At 49.8% G+C, this 20,114-nt stretch overlaps 1 protein-coding gene and 1 long non-coding RNA gene across 4 annotated transcripts in view; one reads left to right on the top strand and one right to left on the bottom strand.

Moving 5' to 3' along the window:
* Positions 1–331: 331 nt before the first annotated feature.
* Positions 332–20,053, top strand: LOC112582945. Of its 2 annotated transcripts, none has more exons than XR_003107287.3 (3): positions 332–1,344; positions 5,362–5,411; positions 19,684–20,053. It is a non-coding gene; the product is annotated as an uncharacterized LOC112582945 (long non-coding RNA). The 2 variants fall into 2 exon arrangements; XR_006548989.1 differs by lacking the exon at positions 19,684–20,053 and adding an exon at positions 6,196–6,332.
* TRIM62 (tripartite motif containing 62) overlaps positions 5,647–20,114 on the bottom strand; it is a 38,036-nt gene continuing 23,568 nt past the window's right edge. For both annotated transcript variants that reach the window (XM_006054671.4, XM_045164631.1), the window contains one exon: positions 5,647–8,152. In XM_006054671.4, the coding sequence (XP_006054733.1) occupies positions 7,602–8,152 (551 nt within the window). In that variant the 3' untranslated portion in view covers positions 5,647–7,601. The remainder of the gene's footprint in view (positions 8,153–20,114) is intronic.

The raw sequence follows: 20,114 nt of genomic DNA, 5'->3' as shown, positions 1-20,114 counted from the left end.
GGAAAAAAAAGACAATCAAGCAATGTTCCTAGTCTTTGCCGGCTCTCCCTGGTCTCTCTGCGCAGAGCCTGGCTGGGGGTGTGTCGGTGAGCTCGTCCTGGGCATCTTTAGGGAGGGGCCATCCCTGGTCTCTGCGCTCCCTCCCAACTTGGACACACGAACCATGGTTCCAGCTTGGACACTAACCAGCTCCAGCCAGCAGAGATTTTCTTTCTTTCTTTTTTTCATAAGTTCTTTTTTTGGATGTGGATCACTTTTAAAGTCTTTTTACTGAACTTGTCACCATATTGCTTCTGTTTTATGTTGTTTCATTTTCTGGCCTCGAGGCGTATGGGATCTTAGCTCCCAGACCAGGAATTGAACCTGCACCCGCTGCATTGGAAGGCAAAGTCTTAACCCCTCGACCACCAGGCAATTCCCCAGCAAACATTTTCTGTGACCCTCTCTGTACCCATGACCCCAGGGAACATGATCCCTGCTTCATGATGCTCATGGTCTATTGGTAGTGGGAGACCCAAAGTGCTTCAAGGGTGCAGAGCATTGGGTTCCACTGGACCTGAATGACCAGGACAGCTTCACCTTGAATGGGACGTGAAGGATGAGTAAGATTTCAACAGGAAGAAAAAGGAGGGCAAGGATATTCTAGGAGGTAGACGGGTATTACACAAGCGGAAGTGTTAAGGACCAAAATCTGCTCCACACTCTCCACTTGAGATCCCAATGTTCTTTTTTTAAAAAATATTTATTTATTTATTTGGGTGCCCTGGGTTTTAGTTGTGGCTCATGGAATTTTCGATCTTCATTGCGGCATTCGGGATCTTTAATTGCAACATCTGGGATCTAGTTCCCTGATCAGGGATTGAACCCAGGCCTCCTACATTTGAACACAGAGTCTTAGCCACTGAATCACAAGGGAAGTCCTGGTTTTAATATTCTGAGTGCTCTGATGCTAATATTATACACATCATCATTTTTTTCCTCCACCAGGAGATCCTCAAACCAGAAAGGCAGTATTGCGTCACCATTAGCCTGTTGGTTACTGGCGAGGGGGCGTGAGGGCTGAAGGCTGGGTCAGGAGTAGGACTTGGATCGGTTCAGTACATGAGAGCCATGTCGTTTCTGGCCAGATCTGTGTCCACACAGTAACTGCTGCTGTATTGCTGCCTATATGGAGGTCTCTTCTGCCTTCCTATTCCCACTATTATCTTTCTCCCATCTGCTTGGTGTGGTGTCTGAAATCCAACCACTAGCTGTTCTTTAAAAGAGGTTTCTTTATACATGTGCATGGGTTGGTGAAGGAGGCAGTGAAAACCACAAGTCAGTTACTCTAAGGAACGCAGGAGGGTAAGTGTTGATGGAGGAATGAAAGGGGTGGAGGAGGGCATTCCAGAAGTGTGACAGAGGGAGACCCCCAAAGAAGAGGGAAGGTGAAGTGGGGGGAAACTGTTGGACAAATTCCATGAGGCTGCCTCAAGCTAGAACCTTAGAACTGGAGATTGTAAACTTGTCCCATAGCCCAGGGCCACCCATCTTTTCCACTGAACCAACGAAAAGTGGACATCAGTAAGGTGGCTATGCCGGGAGTTGTCCAGGGTCACAGGTGAGTCAGTGAGACTGAGTGGGGGTCCACTCCAGATTTAGCAGGTTTGTCTAGATCTCGGCCCACAGCCCACACCTGTGAGAAGCACACACCTCCAGCTGGTCTCTGTTTTTTCCTGGGACTTCCTGGGGTCCTTATCTGATTCTCCTTCCTCCCAGGGGCAGGAGAAGAGCTGCTGAGCCTGGGACCCCATTCCTGATTTGTAGATCTGGCAGCTTAGTCATCGAGGGGCTTCACCTGGGGTTTGCAGTGAGCACAGGAAGCAGGCCCAGGGGCTCAGCCTACAGGGAGAGAAGGGGCAAAAGCCCCTTCTTTAGGAGAAAAAAATCCCAAATCCCCGTGGAATCAGGGGACCTCCTTGGGCCATCACCCCCAGTGCCCTCTCTTACCTGTGACTCCCAGTGGCTCCAGCAGCTGCCCAGGTGGCTTTGTCCCTGCTGTGGCTGTTACTAGCTCTGGACTCTGTTGCCAGTAAGGGAGGTACCAGGTGTGGGTAGGCACTGACTGACTCTGCCCTGGAGGAGGGGCCACTGGGGTCCAGGCCAATTCTCTGTTCTCTTCCGGGAGGAGGATGGAGAAAGATAACCAGCTCTTAGTGCCTGGAGCTGCAGGGACCCTGGCCACTCCCCTTCTCCTTTGGCTCTGACTCCAAGTTCCCAGGGGGTAGGAGGAGGCATCAGAATCCACAGGGGGGAGATTAAAGGTTGCATGAGAAACTGATGGCTGTGAGTCTGGAGACGTGGGTCTGGGCCTGCTCTGCCTCATGGACTTCCCATCGGGGTCTCAGTATTCTTACCTGTGAAACGATGGAGTTGAGGCCAGTGGTCTCTTAGCAGCCGTCCTGAAGTCTATGATCCTGACTAGCATGCTCAACTGGGCTGTCTCCACCCAGAGAGGACTTCCTGACTCTGCTTGTTCCTCTTCCTTGCCTGGGTTCCCCGGCTTGGCTCTGCCATGTGCTATATGACCTTGAACTAGAAACCAACCCTCTCTGGGCCTCCAGATTGGGCTGGAGGAGTCCTTAGGTGCCTTGGGCATTCAGACTTGGTCATCTTGCAGCCCACGATTTTGGGGAGCTCACCAGGGCCTAGGCTTTGTGCCTCTGGCTCTAGCTTCCTGAAAGGCCCTCCCTTGACACGACATCAGAGTAGCAAGCCCCCTGGTCCTCGGGTCCAAAGTGGCCACTCTTCCCCTACTTCACTGAATTCCTAGGGTGAATAGGGAGCATTTTGTAACAGTCAGAAATATGATAGAACTGTCAACATTTTGAAAGAAGATGGAAGACTGTTCTATACTCTATCTAGGGTAAACAAAAATCCACATAATTTAAACCAGATAGAAAAGAAAAACAAAGGAAAATGAGCATATTTCAAAATAAAAGTCCCCATATTTTGCTATTTTTTAGAGGTTACGCCTCCTAAATGTGTCTCTCCTTTTCTCTCTCTTTCTCTCCTTCTACCTCCCTCCCTCTGTCATTCCCTTTCCTTCTCATTTCTCCTCTGCTTCCCAGCACTCCTTCTTCCCCAGAGACACTGGCTAGAATTGCAGATGTCCCAGAGTAAGGAGAAATTACCATTCCCTTGTGGGAATGAAGATTCAGCACCTCGGTCAGCACACTGCCCCTCCCCCAACCTCATCCCACTCCTTTCCATCTGCATTTAAGCCTGTGACAGGGTCCTTTGCAACTTACATTCTGGTGGAGCATCTGGGGAGAGTGAATAGAGCCAAGACTCAGACAGGAGGGGATGAAGCCAGGAATGCTGCCCAGGTGTGAGCAGTCAGCCTCCTGGGATGGCCTCTCGGGCAGGAGGGGAGGCCCATCCCCAGAGCCCCGAGCTGAGACTGTGCTGCTAGGAGACCTTATCTCTGTTGTTTTCTATTCCTGCTGCCACCCCAGAGAGAAAGACCCAGAGCTAATGGCCTTGTTAGGTGCTGAGCGGGCCAAGCCCTGGGACCAACATAAGACTTACAGGATCCTGGGCCATCAGAACCACTGACTTGGCAATCAGTTAGCTAGATTTGATAGAAATGGAGAAACAGAGGTCCAGGAAGGGAGAGAGACCTGCTCTGGGTCACATAGTGCCTTCACGAGTCCGCCTCTGATCTGGGAGGTACATGAGGTGGAGTCTATAGGTGAAACTTAACTCACAGTTGCATAATTCAATGGTGTGGAGTCTGGGTTAAGTTCCCACCTTGAATCCCAGGGGGATCACACTTCTGGTGGGTGCTGCCTGTCACTGAAGCTGTTCTCAAAGTTGAGAAGCATTTCCAGGGAGGCCAGTGAAGAGTTGGGCTTTAGCTTTGGACAGGCCTGAGTCTGATTTCCAGCTTTACTGAGTAATGGCTGTGGGTCCCCTGGGAAGTAGTGTTTCCCTGCTCAAATACTGAGATAATGATACTGATTTCATGGACTTATTTTGATGTTAGATAAGGTGCAGAAAGTCCCACTGCTTCACTTGCTGACCATGAACATGGTTGTGAATGGGGTTTTTGTCATTCTATCAATTCTTTCCTGCTCTGGGGAAGATCCTTGCTGATCCCTGCTTCCACCCCAAGGCTGGACTGCCTTTGTCTCCCCTCTTCACTTACCTGTATTAAGTGTGGGGTTCCTGGTGTTATACTGGCAACCGCAGGTTCTTTCATTCAGGAAGTCTCCAGACACTTCATACCTCTTGGAGGTCTCCTGATTTCCCAGAGTCCCCAGTTGGGTGCTCAGATTAGATCCCTACACTCCTAGACACTTGGAAACCAGGGTGTGAAGATGGGGCAGCAAGCAGCCTTTCTGGGACCAGGTGCTGAGCCTGAGTGGGGGGAGGGGAAGGAAGGACCATGGACAGGGTACTCCTCCAGGGGACAGATGCCCTGAACAAAATAGAGGAGTGGGCTTGGGAGGAGTCACAGGGATCTGAGAGCATGGGGTGAGGAGGTGATGGGGTTCTCTGGTCCCAGGCCCACTCCCTACAACTTCTCTGTAAACTGGGGTGCTATCAGCCATCCAGACACCGTTCCCTCTGCCCTTGCCAACAGCCCCTCCTCCTCCTCATTCATGTCCATCTTCCAAGAACTGCAAACAAGTAGTGACTTGGGTAGTTCCCTCTGTCTTTCCTCCCCGCCTCCAGGTATAGGTGAAGATCCACCTGGAGCCTTAGAGAGCACCCGGTCTAACCTCCCTCATTCTGTAGGTGAGGCGATGGAGGAAGGGACCCTCAGGGTACAAAACAAGTCAGCACAGAAGCAAGACTAGGCCCAGGAGTCCTGCTCCCAAGGCTGCTGCACTGCACAACTCTGGGGGTACCAGTGGCCTTTCTCCTTAGCATACATACCTGTGTGTCCACATGCAGGGCCGTGACTCCTGGCCAGGCGGAGGTGGGATGGACTCCTTTGACATGGCGAACCTGGGGAACTGCCTGGCCTGGGTGGTCCCAAACCCCCTCACAAAGCACAAGAAAGAAGATAGACTCCTTAAGAGCAGAGCCAGCCCAGAGGTTGAGAAAACCCACCCAGTTCTAGGCACCGATCATGGGAGGCAGCTGAGTGACAGGCAGGTCCTCCCTAAATCCACTGCACTTTGCAGCTTGTAACAAATCATGTGAGATTGGTGTGATTATCCCCATTTTCCATGTAAGAAAACTGAAATCCAGAGAAGTTAATTCATTTTTCTAGAGGCACACAGTGACAGAGCCTGGATTTAAGCCTAGGTCTGTGGGGTTCTAGGGCCCAGTATCTTGCCACTGTCTCATGAGGTCCTCTCTGCTTCCAAGGCTACCACTGTGCTTTCCTCCAGGCCAAGACCGACAGTCTTCCTTGACTGGTAAGTTGTGATGAGAGTGCCTTGGGCTCAATTCTAAACTCACTTAGTGTGGGACATGGGACTGTAGGCAAGTTATGTCCTCTCTATGAACCTCATTTTCCCCCTCTGTAAAATGGGTATGGTGCTACTCAGCCGGGTTGCTTTGTGGATTAGCCATGTTGATTTATGTATGCTGCCTGGGCCAGGATGGGTGGGCCTCTGTGTGTGTCAAAATGAATGGCACTGACCACTCACAGCCTGTAACTTTAATTTAATACAAATTCATCATAACTCACAAAATGGGTAACATTTAAGATAAAAATACTGCTGGGGGTGGCCCAGATTCTGGTAGCTGAATGGGTGGGGTGAGACTGAGGATTCCTCCTGCCCAAGGGAGGTCCCCATGGGCAGCAGTTGTGAGGTGGGAGCTCCCCAGGTTCAGCTAGTCTGGCTCCTTTGAGATGGGTATGACCAAAGACCCCAAGTTCAGAATCTAGGCCCCAGAACTGGAATGGAAAGCCTAGGGTGGGAGGCTTTCAGCTTGGTTCTGCAGGCTCACTCTAGGGGCGCCTGTCCTGGACAGGGACACAGCCTTGGAGCAGGACACCTACAGGCTCTGTTGCCTCAAAGCCAAGGCCTAGAGGTGGATTCCAATGGCAAAAACTGAAAGTGAGCTTGTGCAACACCCAGTCTCACTTTCTTCTATTGTGCCTTTTGTATGGATGAGGCTGGAAAGAAGAAAAGTACATTTCCCAGACTCCCTTGCAGCCAAGGTTCTGCATCTGATTTATGTTTCCCCAAACAGAATCCCTTGTAGAGATTTGGATCTGGAAACCAAATTGCCTGGAGGGAGGCAGGCCTCAGGACATCATTTACTGGCATGGACAGTAGCAGAGACTGCACAGTTCTGCAGCCAGCAGCTTCTGATGCAGTGGCTGCCTGCCGATGGGAGCAGCGTTCTTGGTCATAGCAGACATGATGAATTTGGCGGCTGGGAGCTGTTCCTGGAAATTCAGCAGAGTCGGCTCCTCTAGCCCTTGCAGTGATTTTGCAAAGCCACTAGGGACCTGGTAATAAATCCTTGTCTAATTAAAAAAAGCTAAAGCAGCTCATGTTTTCCGCAATGGTATCCCAGCTGAGACAGATGCCAAGATTGATGGGGGGGCCTAACCGACAGCCCACCCCAGTGCTCAGGCCCAAACAACAGCTCTCCCCAGCCTTGCTACACCCTTACCAAGTCAAGAGGCCCGGTTGGACCTTTGTTCAGAGCTGCTGGGGACCTCCACCACCCAGTGATGCTTGTCCTACATGAGCCTTGGGGTGTGCCATCCCGTTGCCCTAAGGCCTGTGGGCTTATTGGCTGTAACAGGTGGGCTCAACTACTGGGTGCCTTCCATAGGCCACAGCATCATTTTTATTGTTGCTGTTGCTGTTTAGTCACTAAGTCATGTCTGACTCTCTTGCAACTGCAGCCCACCAGGCTCCTCTGTTCATAGGATTCTCCAGGCAAGAATACTGGAGTGGGTTGCCATTTCCTTCTCCAAGGGAATCTGCCCAACCCAGGGATCAAACCCACATCTCCTGCATTGCAGGTGGATTCTTTACCACTGAGCCACCAGGGAAGCCCAATATCACTTTTACCCACAGATAAATGGGAAAATCAGGAACTGTAAAACTTGTACAGGGGTGGAAGGAGAGGGTGGTTCTCAGGCGATTTAGGGGCTAGCTACCACCTGTGTCCACCGTGGGCTGTGATCAAGGACAAAACAGCCCATCACTAGCTTGGTCAGGGGCAAGTCTCAGGCCTGGGAGCATAAGAGGGTTCTCTCTGCAGTTGCCAACTGCTGGCAACACTCTGACACATCCTGAGGTCAGGGCATGTGGGCAGGAAGGAGACAGGGATGCAATCACCTGCCCGAGAGAATGAGGGGTTAGGCAGGGGCTGCCATGAGGAGAAGCCAGGTCTGGTTCTTGGACCACAACTGCATCCCCATCAAGGTCAGAGCTACAGAACATCAGTGCTGGAAGAGATTTCCCGAGTCACGGAGCACAACCTCCATTGCACAGATGGGGAAATGAGGCTGAAGGGTAAACAACAGGCCTGAGATCTCAGGGGTGGCCTCGCTGGGTTAGAGTCCAGGCCTCTCGTCTGTGGGGGCAAGGCTCTTGCTGGTGGCCAAGCCCAGGCACCCACGGTCGCCCTCCACTGCACTAAATGCGGACGGTGTTGATCCGCAGCGGCTGCACGTTCTTGCCATTAGCGTGGCTCTGCCCGGGGCTGAAGTAGGAGCAGAGCTTTCCCGGAAACTTCTCACGGAAGGTGTAGAGCCAAGACATGTCGTCCGCGTTGTAAAAGATGAGCAGGCCTTGGTCGTAGTCCAGGAAGACGCCCACCTTGTCGAGCTTGTCGCGGACGTTGAGCCGCGTCCAGGGCTCCGTGCAGGCACTGTACTGGTTGCCGTCGTGCATGACGATGCAGTAGAAGCCGCGGCTGGGCTGGATCTGGATGCTGCCCTTGCGGCTCGCGGCCTCGTGCGCCAGCCCGATCACCCACTGGGTCTTCTCCGCCACCACCACCTCCCAGTAGTGGACGCCACTACTGAAGGCCTCCGAACCCAGCACCGAGACCTCCACGTCGAAGCGCTTAGGCGAGTCCTGCAGCGGCTGTGGGTGGAGGTTGCCATAGGCCACTATGGTGCAGTCGTCGGACAGAATCAGGCGCTGGTGGGCGGTTCCCGGGTCCAGGGTCAGGGCGGCTGGCACTGCGGGGATGGGGGAGGAAGAGAAGATGAGAGAAGGCTGTGGACTCACTCTATGGTTCTTCCCTGGGTCCAGGTTCTGGCTGGCCCCCAGGAGGCTGTGTGATGCTGAATACAGGCCTGCCCTCTCTGGGTCTCAGCTTCTTCCTTTGTAAAATGGGACGGTGACAGTTAAGAGCTTTTTGGATTGAAACTCGGTTGTAGGGGACAAGAGCTATGGCAGCTTGTTCACTGATGATTTCCTGGGGGGCAAGGCTCACAGCGGGTACTCTGCAAAAATTTGCTGAGTAAACCTGAATGAGGTCCAGAACTGGAAGATATCAGAGCTGGGAGGGAGTTTAAAGATTCTTCAGGTGCTGGATAACCACTCTATGGGGTAATCTGGAAACTTGTGGGGGGTGTTTGAGTTGTCTCCATAGGTAGGATCCAGGGATGCTAAATGCCCTGAATGAAATGTGCAGGGTGGTCCCATACCCCCCACCAATAAGTTTCAGATGCTCCCCCAGATATTCATGTGGATGAAAAAAATCTTTACAATGACCCAGAACTACAGTTTAACTCAGTTTTACACATAAATATGAAATAATTTTTGTCCAGTTTTAATATATACTGAATATTTTGAAATGCAACTACCCTATAAACTGGGGGAACACTGAATTTGTTTTGTCTGGAACTTCACCAAGAATTGTTTGCTTTTTTTTGAAAGTACGTCTCTAAGAAGAACACCATTGACCAAGATAACCTACCTATTTCAGACTGCATTTGAGGCAGAATGATGTTTTACCTATGGTGTGAGCACCTGACTCATTCATTATGTTTTCTGGGGTGGTTGTGAGTGAGCATCTACATATTGACATATACAGTATTTTATTATAAATACTTTCCTTCTATTTTTTCCTTTATATATATCATAGAATATATACATATATATGGGTACATATATACTTGAAATTGTGAGAAGGTCATACTAATTTTGAGTCATTACAAATTACTTGTTATGAAAAGTATATGATGAAAAAAATAATAAACCCAAATGCTAAAAAAAAAAAATGTATATGATGGGTCTGAAAAAGTTGAAAACCACTGATTCTAGGCCAATTCTCCCATTTGACAGATGGGGAAACTGAGACCCAGAGAGGAGACTTGACTAGTCTCAGGTCACAGACAAACACTGGCAGAGCCAGGACTAATCAAGACCAGGTGCAATCCAGCCCCAGCCTTCTCTTCCTGCCTACCTCTCACTCACCCTTCCAGTCAGGCCTAAGCCTTCACCCAGACTTTTCCCTCCTCCACCTCACCTCTGCTTGTTGTAATCATCCTCATGAGGCTCAATTCCAGCGCTCATCCTCAGGGAAGCCTTCCTGGTTGCTTCCTCTGAAATTTCTCAACTTTGTTTGTGCCTCTCTCCTGACACCTGGGATAGTCTTCTGTGCCCATAACTTATCATGTACACCAGGAGGTCAAGGACCACGTACTCTCCCAGCTAGGTTCTCCCTGGTGTGCCCCGTGCCCAGCATCTACTTATTGACATATACAATCTTCCCCACAGCCTGGCATGGGGAAGGTTTCCAGAAAGGCTCACCAAATTAAACTGACCCTGCTTGTGTTGGTCTTTGGGCAGGCTGGGACACCCAGCTCTGAGGTGGCCACACTGATTTCGCAGGCTTGGCTCTCAAAGTCTCATGAACTCTTGTCAAAGACTCTGTTTACTTTTGCCCCCCTGAAGGAGCTGATGCCTAGCCAGAAGAAGGAATTGAGAATTGGCTCCTGTTAGCCTGGATGAGCATTGCCATGGCAGAGTAAGACTGAGGGGAGAAAAGAAGAAGAAATTCTGTCACTAGTTCCTTGGAGCAAAGGAGGGACTCCTCCATCTGACTCTCTGGTGCTTTCATTATCTGGTGGAGAGGGGCCATGATGATGCTTGGCTTGAACATCACCTCCAAATTCAGCCACCTCACCTGGCTGTGTGTATACAGAGAAATAAAATGCCTCAGTGATGGCCATCATCTCTAACAGAGAGTGACAGCCAGTCCCCGAACTGTGCTCCTGTTCTCAGTCGACTAACAAAGCTGACCATTGACTTAGAGCAAGCTCCTTTCCTGAGCTCTGTCAGGAATAAATTTAGTCTTGAGTGTTACACCCTCCTTTCCTATTCTTAGAAGCCAGAGGGCTGTATGGAAACAATTAGCCCTGTGAATAGAGAGGTCAAAGGAAACATAATTCTCTATCCAGAGACACAGACGAGGGGAGCCATGAGAAGGAGGACACCGAGTCAGCAGAGGAACATTTCACCCTGTCCTCTGGTCACAGTGCAGCCTGTCAGACCAGAAGGCTCCCACCACATGGAATGTGGGCGTTCCCACCGTGGGGTCAAGAGGTAGGAGGTGAAGGGGGTGTTGGAGGTATGTGTGTGTTGGGGGGAGCTCAGGAGAGAAGAAAAATCTAATCAGATACACATGGGGCCACTCCTCTGGCTGTGGAATGTGGGTCATACTCAGGTGTTCATGGCAGAGGAAAAAGAGAGACAGGAGATGGGCACAATGCCAAGGTGTGGGCAGCTGTCGTGAGTGCCTCGGAGGTGCCAGGATAATCTGAGGAGACCAGCGACAGGCAGAACCCAGGCTGGGAGAAGAAGGACGGGGCTGGGGAGGGGGCGAGAGACTAGCACGCTGGAGGGCTCAGCTCCGTACTCTTACGTCTAAGTAGGGCAACGTGGGCGCTTACAGTGCCACTGATGAGTACGGAGGGCACTCTAGGAGGCAGCCAAGTGGGTTTTCAGTGGTTCTGAGATTGGACCGATAGGGATGAGCTGTAGGATGGAGGAAATCCGTACTGAGTGCTAACTCCTGGGGGCGGAGCCGCAAGGGACAGGACCCGCCACTCATTGGGTGGGCCTAGGGGCGGGGTCCGGAGAAGGCAATGGCACCCCACTCCAGTACTCTTGCCTGGAAAATCCCATGGATGGAGGAGCCTGGTAGGCTACAGTCCATGGGGTCGCTAAGAGTCGGACACGACTGAGCGACTTCACTTTCATTTTTCACTCTCATGCATTGGAGAAGGAAATGGCAACCCACTCCAGTGTTCTTGCCTTGAGAATCCCAGGGATGGGGGAGCCTGGTGGGCTGCCGTCTATGGGGTCGCACAGAGTCGGACACGACTGAAGCGACTTAGCAGCAGCAGCAGCAGCAGGGGCGGGGGTCTGCTGTTCATTGATCATTTCCGGCAGTAGAGGCGTGGCTGGGGGCGGGACCTGATCCATAGTGGGCAGGATCCAACAGCCCAAAGGGCGAGGCTAGGGGGAGGGCCTGGCATCCTTATTAGGCAGAGGGTGTGACCTGATTCTTAAGAGGCTCTTGCACCCTAAAACCTGGGCTGAGGTCCACCTCTTCATAAAAAGAGGTCCTGTCTTTGGTCCTCCCTTCTGTACTTTCAGACAGAATCGTGCTTTTGAAGTGTGGTGTTGGAGAAGGCTCTTGAGAGTCCCTTGGACTGCAACGAGATCCAACCAGTCCATCCTAAAGGAGATCAGTCCTGAGTGTTCATTGGAAGGACTGATGTTGAAGCTGAAACTCTAAAACTTTGGCCACCTGATGCAAAGAGGTGGCTCATTTGAAAAGACCCTGATGCTGGGAAAGATTGAGGGCAGGAGGAGAAGGGGATGACAGAGAATGAGATGGTTGGATGGCATCACCAACTCAATGGACATGAGTTTGGGTGAACTCTGGGAGTTGGTGATGGACAGGGAGGCCTGGCATGCTGCAGTCCATGGGGTCACAAAGAGTTGGGCACAACTGAGGGACTGAACCAAACTGAACTCTGAGAAGTCAGTCCCCATATGGGGACTGGCAAACCTTCCACCCATCCTTTATTTTCAGGAGAGGTGCCAGACTCTCCTGAGAATGAACAAATCCTGACCCCTGGGGTTCAACATTTTAAAGGTCAGAGCTCTTTTCTAGGTCCTGGGACACTGTTTTACACAAACAGAAAGAAGGAGCCAAGGCAGCCCATCTGGTCTCCAGGTGTGTTCTCCATCCATTTAAGCATCTCTGAAAAGTAACCAAACTGATCACATGGACCACAGCCTTGTCTAACTCAATGAAACTATGAGCCATGATGTGTAGGGCCACCCAAGACGGACGGGGCATGGTGGAGAGTTCTGACAAAACGTGCCCCACTGGAGAAGGGAGTGGCAAACCACTTCAGTATTCTTGACTTGAGAACCCATGAACAGTATGAAAAGGCAAAAAGATAGGACTCTGAAAGATGAACTCCCCATGTCAGTAGGTGCCCAATATGTTACTGGATAAGAGAGGAGAAATAACTCCAGAGAGAATAAAGAGATGGAGTCAAAGTGAAAAAAATGCCAAGTTGTGGATGTGACTGGTGATGGAAGTAAAGTCCGATGCTGTAAAGAACAACATTGCATAGGAACCTGGAATGTTAGATCCATGAATCAAGGTATATTGGAAGTGGTCAAACAGGAGACAGCAAGAGTGAACATCAACTTCCTAGGAATCAATGAACTAAAATGGACTGGAATGGGCAAATTTGATTCAGATGACCATTATACCTACTACCATGGGCAAGAATCCCTTAGAAGAAAGGAGTAGCCCTCATAGTCAACAAAAGAGTCAGAAATGCAGTACTTGGATGCAGTCTCAAAAATGAGAGAATGATCTCTGTTAGTTTCCAAGGCAAACCATTCAATACCACAGTAGTCCCAGTCTATGCCCCAACCACTAATGCTGAAGAAGCTGAAATTGAATGGTTCTATGAGCACCTACAAGACCTTCTAGAACTAACACCCAAAAAAGATGTCCTTTTCATCATAGGGGACTGGAATGCAAAAGTAGGAAGTCAAGAGATACCTGGAGTAACAGGCAAGTTTGGCCTTGGAGTACAAAATGAAACAGGGCAAAGGCTAACAGAGTTTTGCCAAGAGAATGCGATAGTCATAGCAAACACAATCTTCCAGCAACACAACAGAAGACTCTACACATGGATATCACAGATGATCAACACCAAAATCAGACTGATTATATTTGCAGCCGAAGATGGAGGAGCTCTATACAGGCAGCAAAAACAAGACCGGGAACTGACTGTGGCTCAGATCATGAACTTCTTACTGCAAAATTCAGACTTAAATTGAAGGAAGTAGGGAAAACCACTACACCATTCAGGTATGACCTAAATCAGATCCCTTACAATTATACAGTGGAAGTGACAAATAGATTCAAGGGATTAGATCTGATAGACAGAGTGCCTGATGAACTATGGATGAGGTTTGTGACACTGTACAGGAGGCAGTGATCAAGAACGTCTCCAATAAAAAGAAATGCAAAAAGGCAAAGTGGATGTCTGACAAGGCCTTAAAATAGCTGAGAAAAGAAGAGACATGAAAAGCAAAGGAGAAAAGGAAAGATATACCCATCTCAATGCAGAGTTCTAAAGAATAGCAGGGAGAGATAAGGAAGCCTTCCTAAGTGATCAATGCAAAGAAATAGAAGAAAACAATAGGATGGGAAAGACTAGAAATCTCTTCAAGGAAATTAGAAATACCAAGGGAATATTTCAGGCAAAGATGGGCATACTGAAGGGCAGAAACTGTATGGACCTAGCAGAAGCAGAAGGTTTTAAGAAGAGGTGGCAAGAACACACAGAAGAACTATACAAAACAGATCTTCATGACCTAGATAACCACGGTAATCACTGCCCTAGAGCCAGACATCCTGGAGTGCAAAGTCAAGTGGGTCTTAGAAGTATCACTATGAACAAAGCTAGTGGAGGTGATGGAATTCCAGTTGAGCTGTTTCAAATTCTAAAAGATGATGCTATTAAAGTGCTGCACTCAACGTGCCAGCAAATTTGGAAAACTCAGCAGTGGCCACAGGACTGGAAAAGGTCAGTTTTCATTCTAATCCCAGAGAAAGGCAATGCTAAAGAATGTTCAAACTACCACACAATTGCACTCATCTCACACACTAGCAAAGCAATGCTCAAAATTCTCCGAGCCAGACTTCAATAGTACGTGAACCAAGAACTTCCAGATGTTCAAGCTTCATTTAGAAAAGGCAGAGGAACCAGAGATCAAATTGCCAACATCCGCTGGATCATCGAAAAAGCAAGAGAGTGCCAGAAGAACATCTACTTCTGCTTTATTGACTATGTCAAAGCCTTTGACTGTGTGGATCTCAACAAACTGTGGAAAATTCTTCAAGAGACGGGAATACCAGACCACTTTATCTGCCTCCTGAGAAATCTGTATGCAGGTCAAGAAGCAACAGTTAGAACTGGACAAGAAACAACAGATGGGTTCCTAATTGGTTAAGGAGTTCGTCAAGACTGTATATTGTCATCCTGCTTATTTAACTTCTATGCAGAGTACATCATGAGAAACGCTGGGCTGGATGAAGCACAAGCTGGAATCAAGATTGCCAGGAGAAATATCAATAACCTCAGATATGCAGATAACACCACCCTTATGGCAGAAAACGAAGAAGAACTAAGAACTAAAGAGCCTCCTGATGAAAGTAAAAGAGGAAAGTGAAAAAGTTGGCTTAAAACTCAACATTCAAAAAACTAAGATCATGGCATCCAGTCCCATCACTTCATGGCAAATAAATGGGGAAACAATGGAAAGAGTGACAGACTTTATTTTCTTGGGCTCCAAGATCACTGCAGATGGTCTCTGTAGTCATGAAATTAAAAGATGCTTACTCCTTGGAAGAAAAGCTATGACCAGCCTAGACAGCATATTAAAAAGCAGAGACATTACTTTGCCAACAAAGGTCTGTCTAGTCAAGGCTATGGTTTTTCCAGTAGTCATGTATGGATGTGAGAGTTGGACTATAAAGAAAGCTGAGTGCAGAAGAATTGATGCTTTTGAATTGTGGTGTTGGAGAAGACTCTTGAGAGTCCCTTGGACTGCAAGGAGATCAAACCAATCCATCGTAAAGGAAATCAGTCCTGAATATTCATTGGAAGGACTGATGCTGAAGCTGAAACTCCAATACTTTGGCTACCTGATCCGAAGAACTGACTCATTTGAAAAGACCCTGATGCTGGGAAAGATTGAAGGCAGGAGGAGAAGGGAATGACAGAGGATGAGATGGTTGGATGGCATCACTGACTCTATGGACAGAAGTTTAAGCAAGCTCTGGGAGTTGGTGATGGACAGGGAAGCCTGTCATGCTGCAGTCCATGGGGTTGCAAAGACTGAGGGACTGAACTGAACTGAGACCTCAAGGTCAAAAGGCATTCAGGAAGGAGCGTGGACTGCAGGGGGCCCAGGATCTGTCTCCTGGTCACCATCAACCACATACTGCAGCGACCCAAGCAACAGAGAAACTCCAAAGTCCAGCAGTTTCAAAGACTGGGCAGCAAGTCATTTGTGCCTCCTTGTTCTCAAGGACAACTGTGAAGCCTGACAGAGCAAGAAATACCATCAGTTCTTTCCTCTGGTCAAGCCTTTAAAAAGTCTGATTCCTCCTGCCTACTCAGGCCCTCAGCTGGACCCAGTAGGGCAATAAAAAAAAAAAAAAAAACACTTTCACATCCTCTAGCTCATGAGACCAACACAGCAGCCCCAGCAGCACAAATTATTGTACCCATTTTTGAGAAGAGGAAACTGAGGTTCCAAGGAGATTTCTCTGAATTAAGTGGCTTGCTTAATTTGCCACTTGGGGTGGATGTGGAACCGGAACTCGAGCTAAGATCTTTTCACTCATGTTCTTTCCTTTAGGCCCCAGAAAGCCTGTTCAGCAAGACTGAGGGAACATCTGATGATTCATGATAATCATAAGAAATAGGTATCATGCATTTACTAAGTTCCAGGATTATTATCACAAATAAATAATCTTATTTAATTCTCCTACCTACTGTGGGCATAAATCACACCTTCCACCATCTGTTTCACAGATGAGCAAACAAGCTCAGACAGGGTGGAGATCTGCCCTGGGTCACACAGCTTGACAGTGAATATGCTGGAACCCAAAATGATTGGATTCAGATAAGCAGGGGGAGGAGAGAGCAGCCCAGACAGGGAGGTGGCAGGAGCAAAGGAAGCAGTGTCTGGTGTCCTCTGGACAATGGCCACTTGTCCTGGGTGGGGAGGAAGTTGGTGCCCAGGAGATGAGGCAGTCAGGCCAGGCAGTTGGAGGAGGGTTTCCAGTGTCAGCTGAGGGGTGGGGCAGGGGTGTGGGTGGGAGGTAGAGAGTCGAGGTTCCAGAGCAGGGGAGTAACAGGTGCTAGATAAAATTCTCTGGTGACCCAGTAGGAAGCCTGAACTGGAAGGCGGGTAGGCAGGAAGCTGCCAGAATCCAGGGCTAGGTCCCTGGGGGCGCCTGCTCCTCCCATCTAGACATAAAGGGCCTTGGTTTTGGCAGAAGAGCCACAGTGACTTCACAGGCCCTATAGACAAAGGAAGAGGCCCGGCTAACCAGGCCACTGTTCTCTGAACCCCCAGGGGCTGCTATCCTTGGCAGGATGTTCAGAGCACACACTGGGGCTCCCTCAGCCCCTCTGCTAAAGGCTGCTTTCTCTGGGGAAGTCATTCTTAACTGGGGTGGATCTGCCTCATAGGGGACATTGGACAATGAATGAGATATATTTGGTTGTCACATCTGGGTGTGTATGTGTGTAGCATCTAGCTGGGTAGAGACCAGGGATGCTGTTAAACGTCCTATCATGGACAGGACAGCTCCCAAGACAAGGAATTATCCAGCCCCAAATGTCAATAGTTCTGAGGCCGAGAAAGCCTGCCCTGGGGCATTGAAAATTCCCACATCCGTTTGCTCTCTTGTGGGGGAGTCAAGAAGGGAACACTGCTGCTGCTGCTGCTGCTAAGTCACTTCAGTCGTGTCCGACTCTGTGCAACCCCATAGACGGCAGCCCACCAGGCTCCCCCATCCCTGGGATTCTCTAGGCAAGAACACTGGAGTGGGTTGCCATTTCCTTCTCCAATGCATGGAAGTGAAAAGTCAAAGTGAAGTCGCTCAGTTGTGCCCGACTCTTAGTGACCCGGTGGACTGCAGCCTACCAGGCTCCTCCGTCCATGGGATTTTCCAGGCAAGAGTACTGGAGTGGGGTGCCATTGCCTTATCCAGTGAACACTAGTATCCCTATAATAGAGGAGGAAACAGGCTTGGAGGGAGGAAGGGACTTGTCCAAGAATGTGCAGCAAGTTCCTTCATTTAACAAATAATCACTGAGCACCTACTTAATACCAGGCTATTCTAGTAACAGAACTGAGACCAGGACTCATTCATTTCTTTATTCAATCATCCACAAACATTTACTGCGCTGGCTGCTGGGGATGTAGAGTGATGAATCAGACTCAGCCCCTGACCTCTCAGAGCTCACAGTTTAGTGAGAGAGACAGCCATGCAGACATTAGTAAGACAGCAAGACCAGGAAAGCCCAGGGCTACTTGGAGAAATCCAGGAAGGCATTTCAGAGGAGGTGTTTATAAACTACGATGTGAAAGAGAGTAGGAGTTAGCTCTCAAAGACTGAGGTTTGTGTAAAGGGTTTTAGGTTAAGGGAACTGCTTGTGCAAAAGTGAGAAAAGTGTGCAGGAGAGGGAATATGGCTCATGTAAGACCTGAAGATGGCTCAGTGTGTCTGGGAGTGATGTAGAGGGAGAAGGAGAGACTGGCAGGGCCCAAATCTCACAGTGCCTTGATATATAAGGTTTAACTCCCTGGATTGCCTTGCTGAGCTGTGACGGGGGTGGGGCAGGTGGCAGCTGAGATAAATCAGCTCCTGAGACCATCTGCCTGAGGGGCTTCCCTGGGTCAGGAGAGGGGTCAGGACCCTTGGCTGGGCTTCTTGCTTATTTGAATTATGCCGCTTCACCCATGTGTGGCCCTCACCCTGCTGGGTCCCACTGTGAAGGTCCCTCCAAGGCTGGGAGCACACAGAGACCCCCACACCCCCACCCCAGGAGGATAGTCCAGAGCCCTACCCAGTCGGCTGGAAAATGGGCCCTTCCCCCAACTACTGCCCCCTTTGTCAACGAGGGCACGGATCCAGACTAAAGGGTACTAGGAGGTATCCCTTCATCTTTGTGAAATTGGTAATGATGCATCAGAGGCGGCCTTCAATCACCTAGAGGGGAGCCCCATCCCTGTCCAGCACTCACACCCTCAGTGATCATCCTCAGTCCTTCTCCATCTGTACCTGGAGGCCAATCGTGAGCATCCTGGGATGCTTCTCTGCGTATATCGTTCTCAATGCCAGGGACTGTCTGGGGATACCTCTAGGCCGCATCCTCCCTGAGTGGGAAAGCCGTCAGTTTTCAGTGCTCAGTGCAAACACCATCTGCTCAGTGTTCCCCTGGCTCCTTCCCTGACCCACCCAGAGTTTCCTGTTGCCTCTTGGGCTCCCATGGCCGTGTGTAAGTCCCTCATCATGGCCCTTTTCCCACGGACTGTCAGGGTCTGTTGTCTCATCTGTCTCTCCTGAATGTGCCTCAAAGGACTTTCAATGTTTGTAGATTGAAAGAATGAATCCAGACAGGTGCAAAGAGCTCTGATTGCTGTGTGACCTGGGAAAATTGGTGAGCCTCTCTGAGCCTCAGCCTCCCCAGCAGCCTTCCTGGGTTGGTGGTATGAGGCCAGAGAATGCCTGGTAGGCTTAGTAGGGAAGGGTCTGATGGATCTGGTTCAAATCCTGGTTGTACCATTTACCAGGTTATGACCATGACCAGTTCCTAACAGTTCTGTGCCTCAGTTTCCTCATCTAAAAAATAACAATAGTGTCTATCTCTTAGGGACTAGTCCCCTCTGCATCCTCATCTCCTCTCTATTGGACATTGCGCCTGACTCAACACAGAAGGTTCCCTGCTGCCAGTAGGTTAGACTGATGCCCTGGTGGGTTGTGTAATGTTGGGAAGGTGTTGATGTCAGAGTCCCAGGGTCTACTGACTCTACTAGAAATCCATTTCAGACTTTCTCCCCTCTCAGCCAACCTTCCATTTTCAACCCAGCGGGTGACCTTGCTTCCTACCTTACTGGGAAAGGCAAAGCTATCAGAACACAATTCCCATGAGCTCCCATCACCTGTCCCTCTGCTTCGGTGCCGGCTCCCAGCAGAGGCTGGGGTGGACCCCACACCCGACAGCACTCCAGCAACTCTCTCTCATTCATCCTCAATTCTACCTTTTTCTATTGCATCTTTTCTGTGCCCCACTTCCCCCACGTGCTGTGCTGAGTTGCTCAGTCATGTCCAACTCTTTTTGACCCCATGGACTGTAGCCTGCCAGGCTCCTCTGTCTATGGGGATTCTCCAGGTAAGAATACTGGAATGGGTTGTCATGCCCTCCTCCAGGGGATCTTCCCAACCTAGGAATTGAACCAGGGTCTGCTGCTTTGCAGGTGGATTATTTACCAGCTGAGCCACCAAGGAAGCCCCCTTCCCCCCAAACATGCTATCATTTCTTCTATCTGAAACAAACAGCTTCCGCCACACTCTCTCCTTCCCATAAATAAAACTCTCTGAAAGCACTGTCTCCACTTCCTCTCCCATTCTCTCTAGGATGGCCTCCAATCAGGATTTGCCTTCATCGCTCCACCAGAGTGGCTCCTGTCAAGGCCATCAGGACCAAGACAATAGTCAGTGCTGATCCTCCCACACTTGGCGTTGCAGCCTGGCCACCACCAGCCACTCCTCCTCCTCGAAACACTTTCTCCACTTGGCTTCCAGGATGGACCAGGTCTCCCTCCTATTCTCTGGCTGTTCCTTCTCGGTTTCCTTGATTGGGTCCCCTTCCTGTCCTTGACTTCTAGGAGGGCCCCAGGGCTCCAATTGTTAGCATGGTCCTCTCTCTTTTCTCTCTACCCTCAACTCACCTCCTAGGTGATCTCCTCCTGGCTCATTTGGTACCGTCCACATGCAGACACCACTGGCCCAGACCCTCCTCCTGAACTGCATACGTGTCATTTCCACTGCCTTCTCCACATCTGCAC

This window comes from Bubalus bubalis, chromosome 2 (assembly GCF_019923935.1).
Source record: "Bubalus bubalis isolate 160015118507 breed Murrah chromosome 2, NDDB_SH_1, whole genome shotgun sequence".
NCBI lineage: Eukaryota > Metazoa > Chordata > Mammalia > Artiodactyla > Bovidae > Bubalus > Bubalus bubalis.
This window is presented reverse-complemented; position numbering and strand designations above follow the sequence as displayed.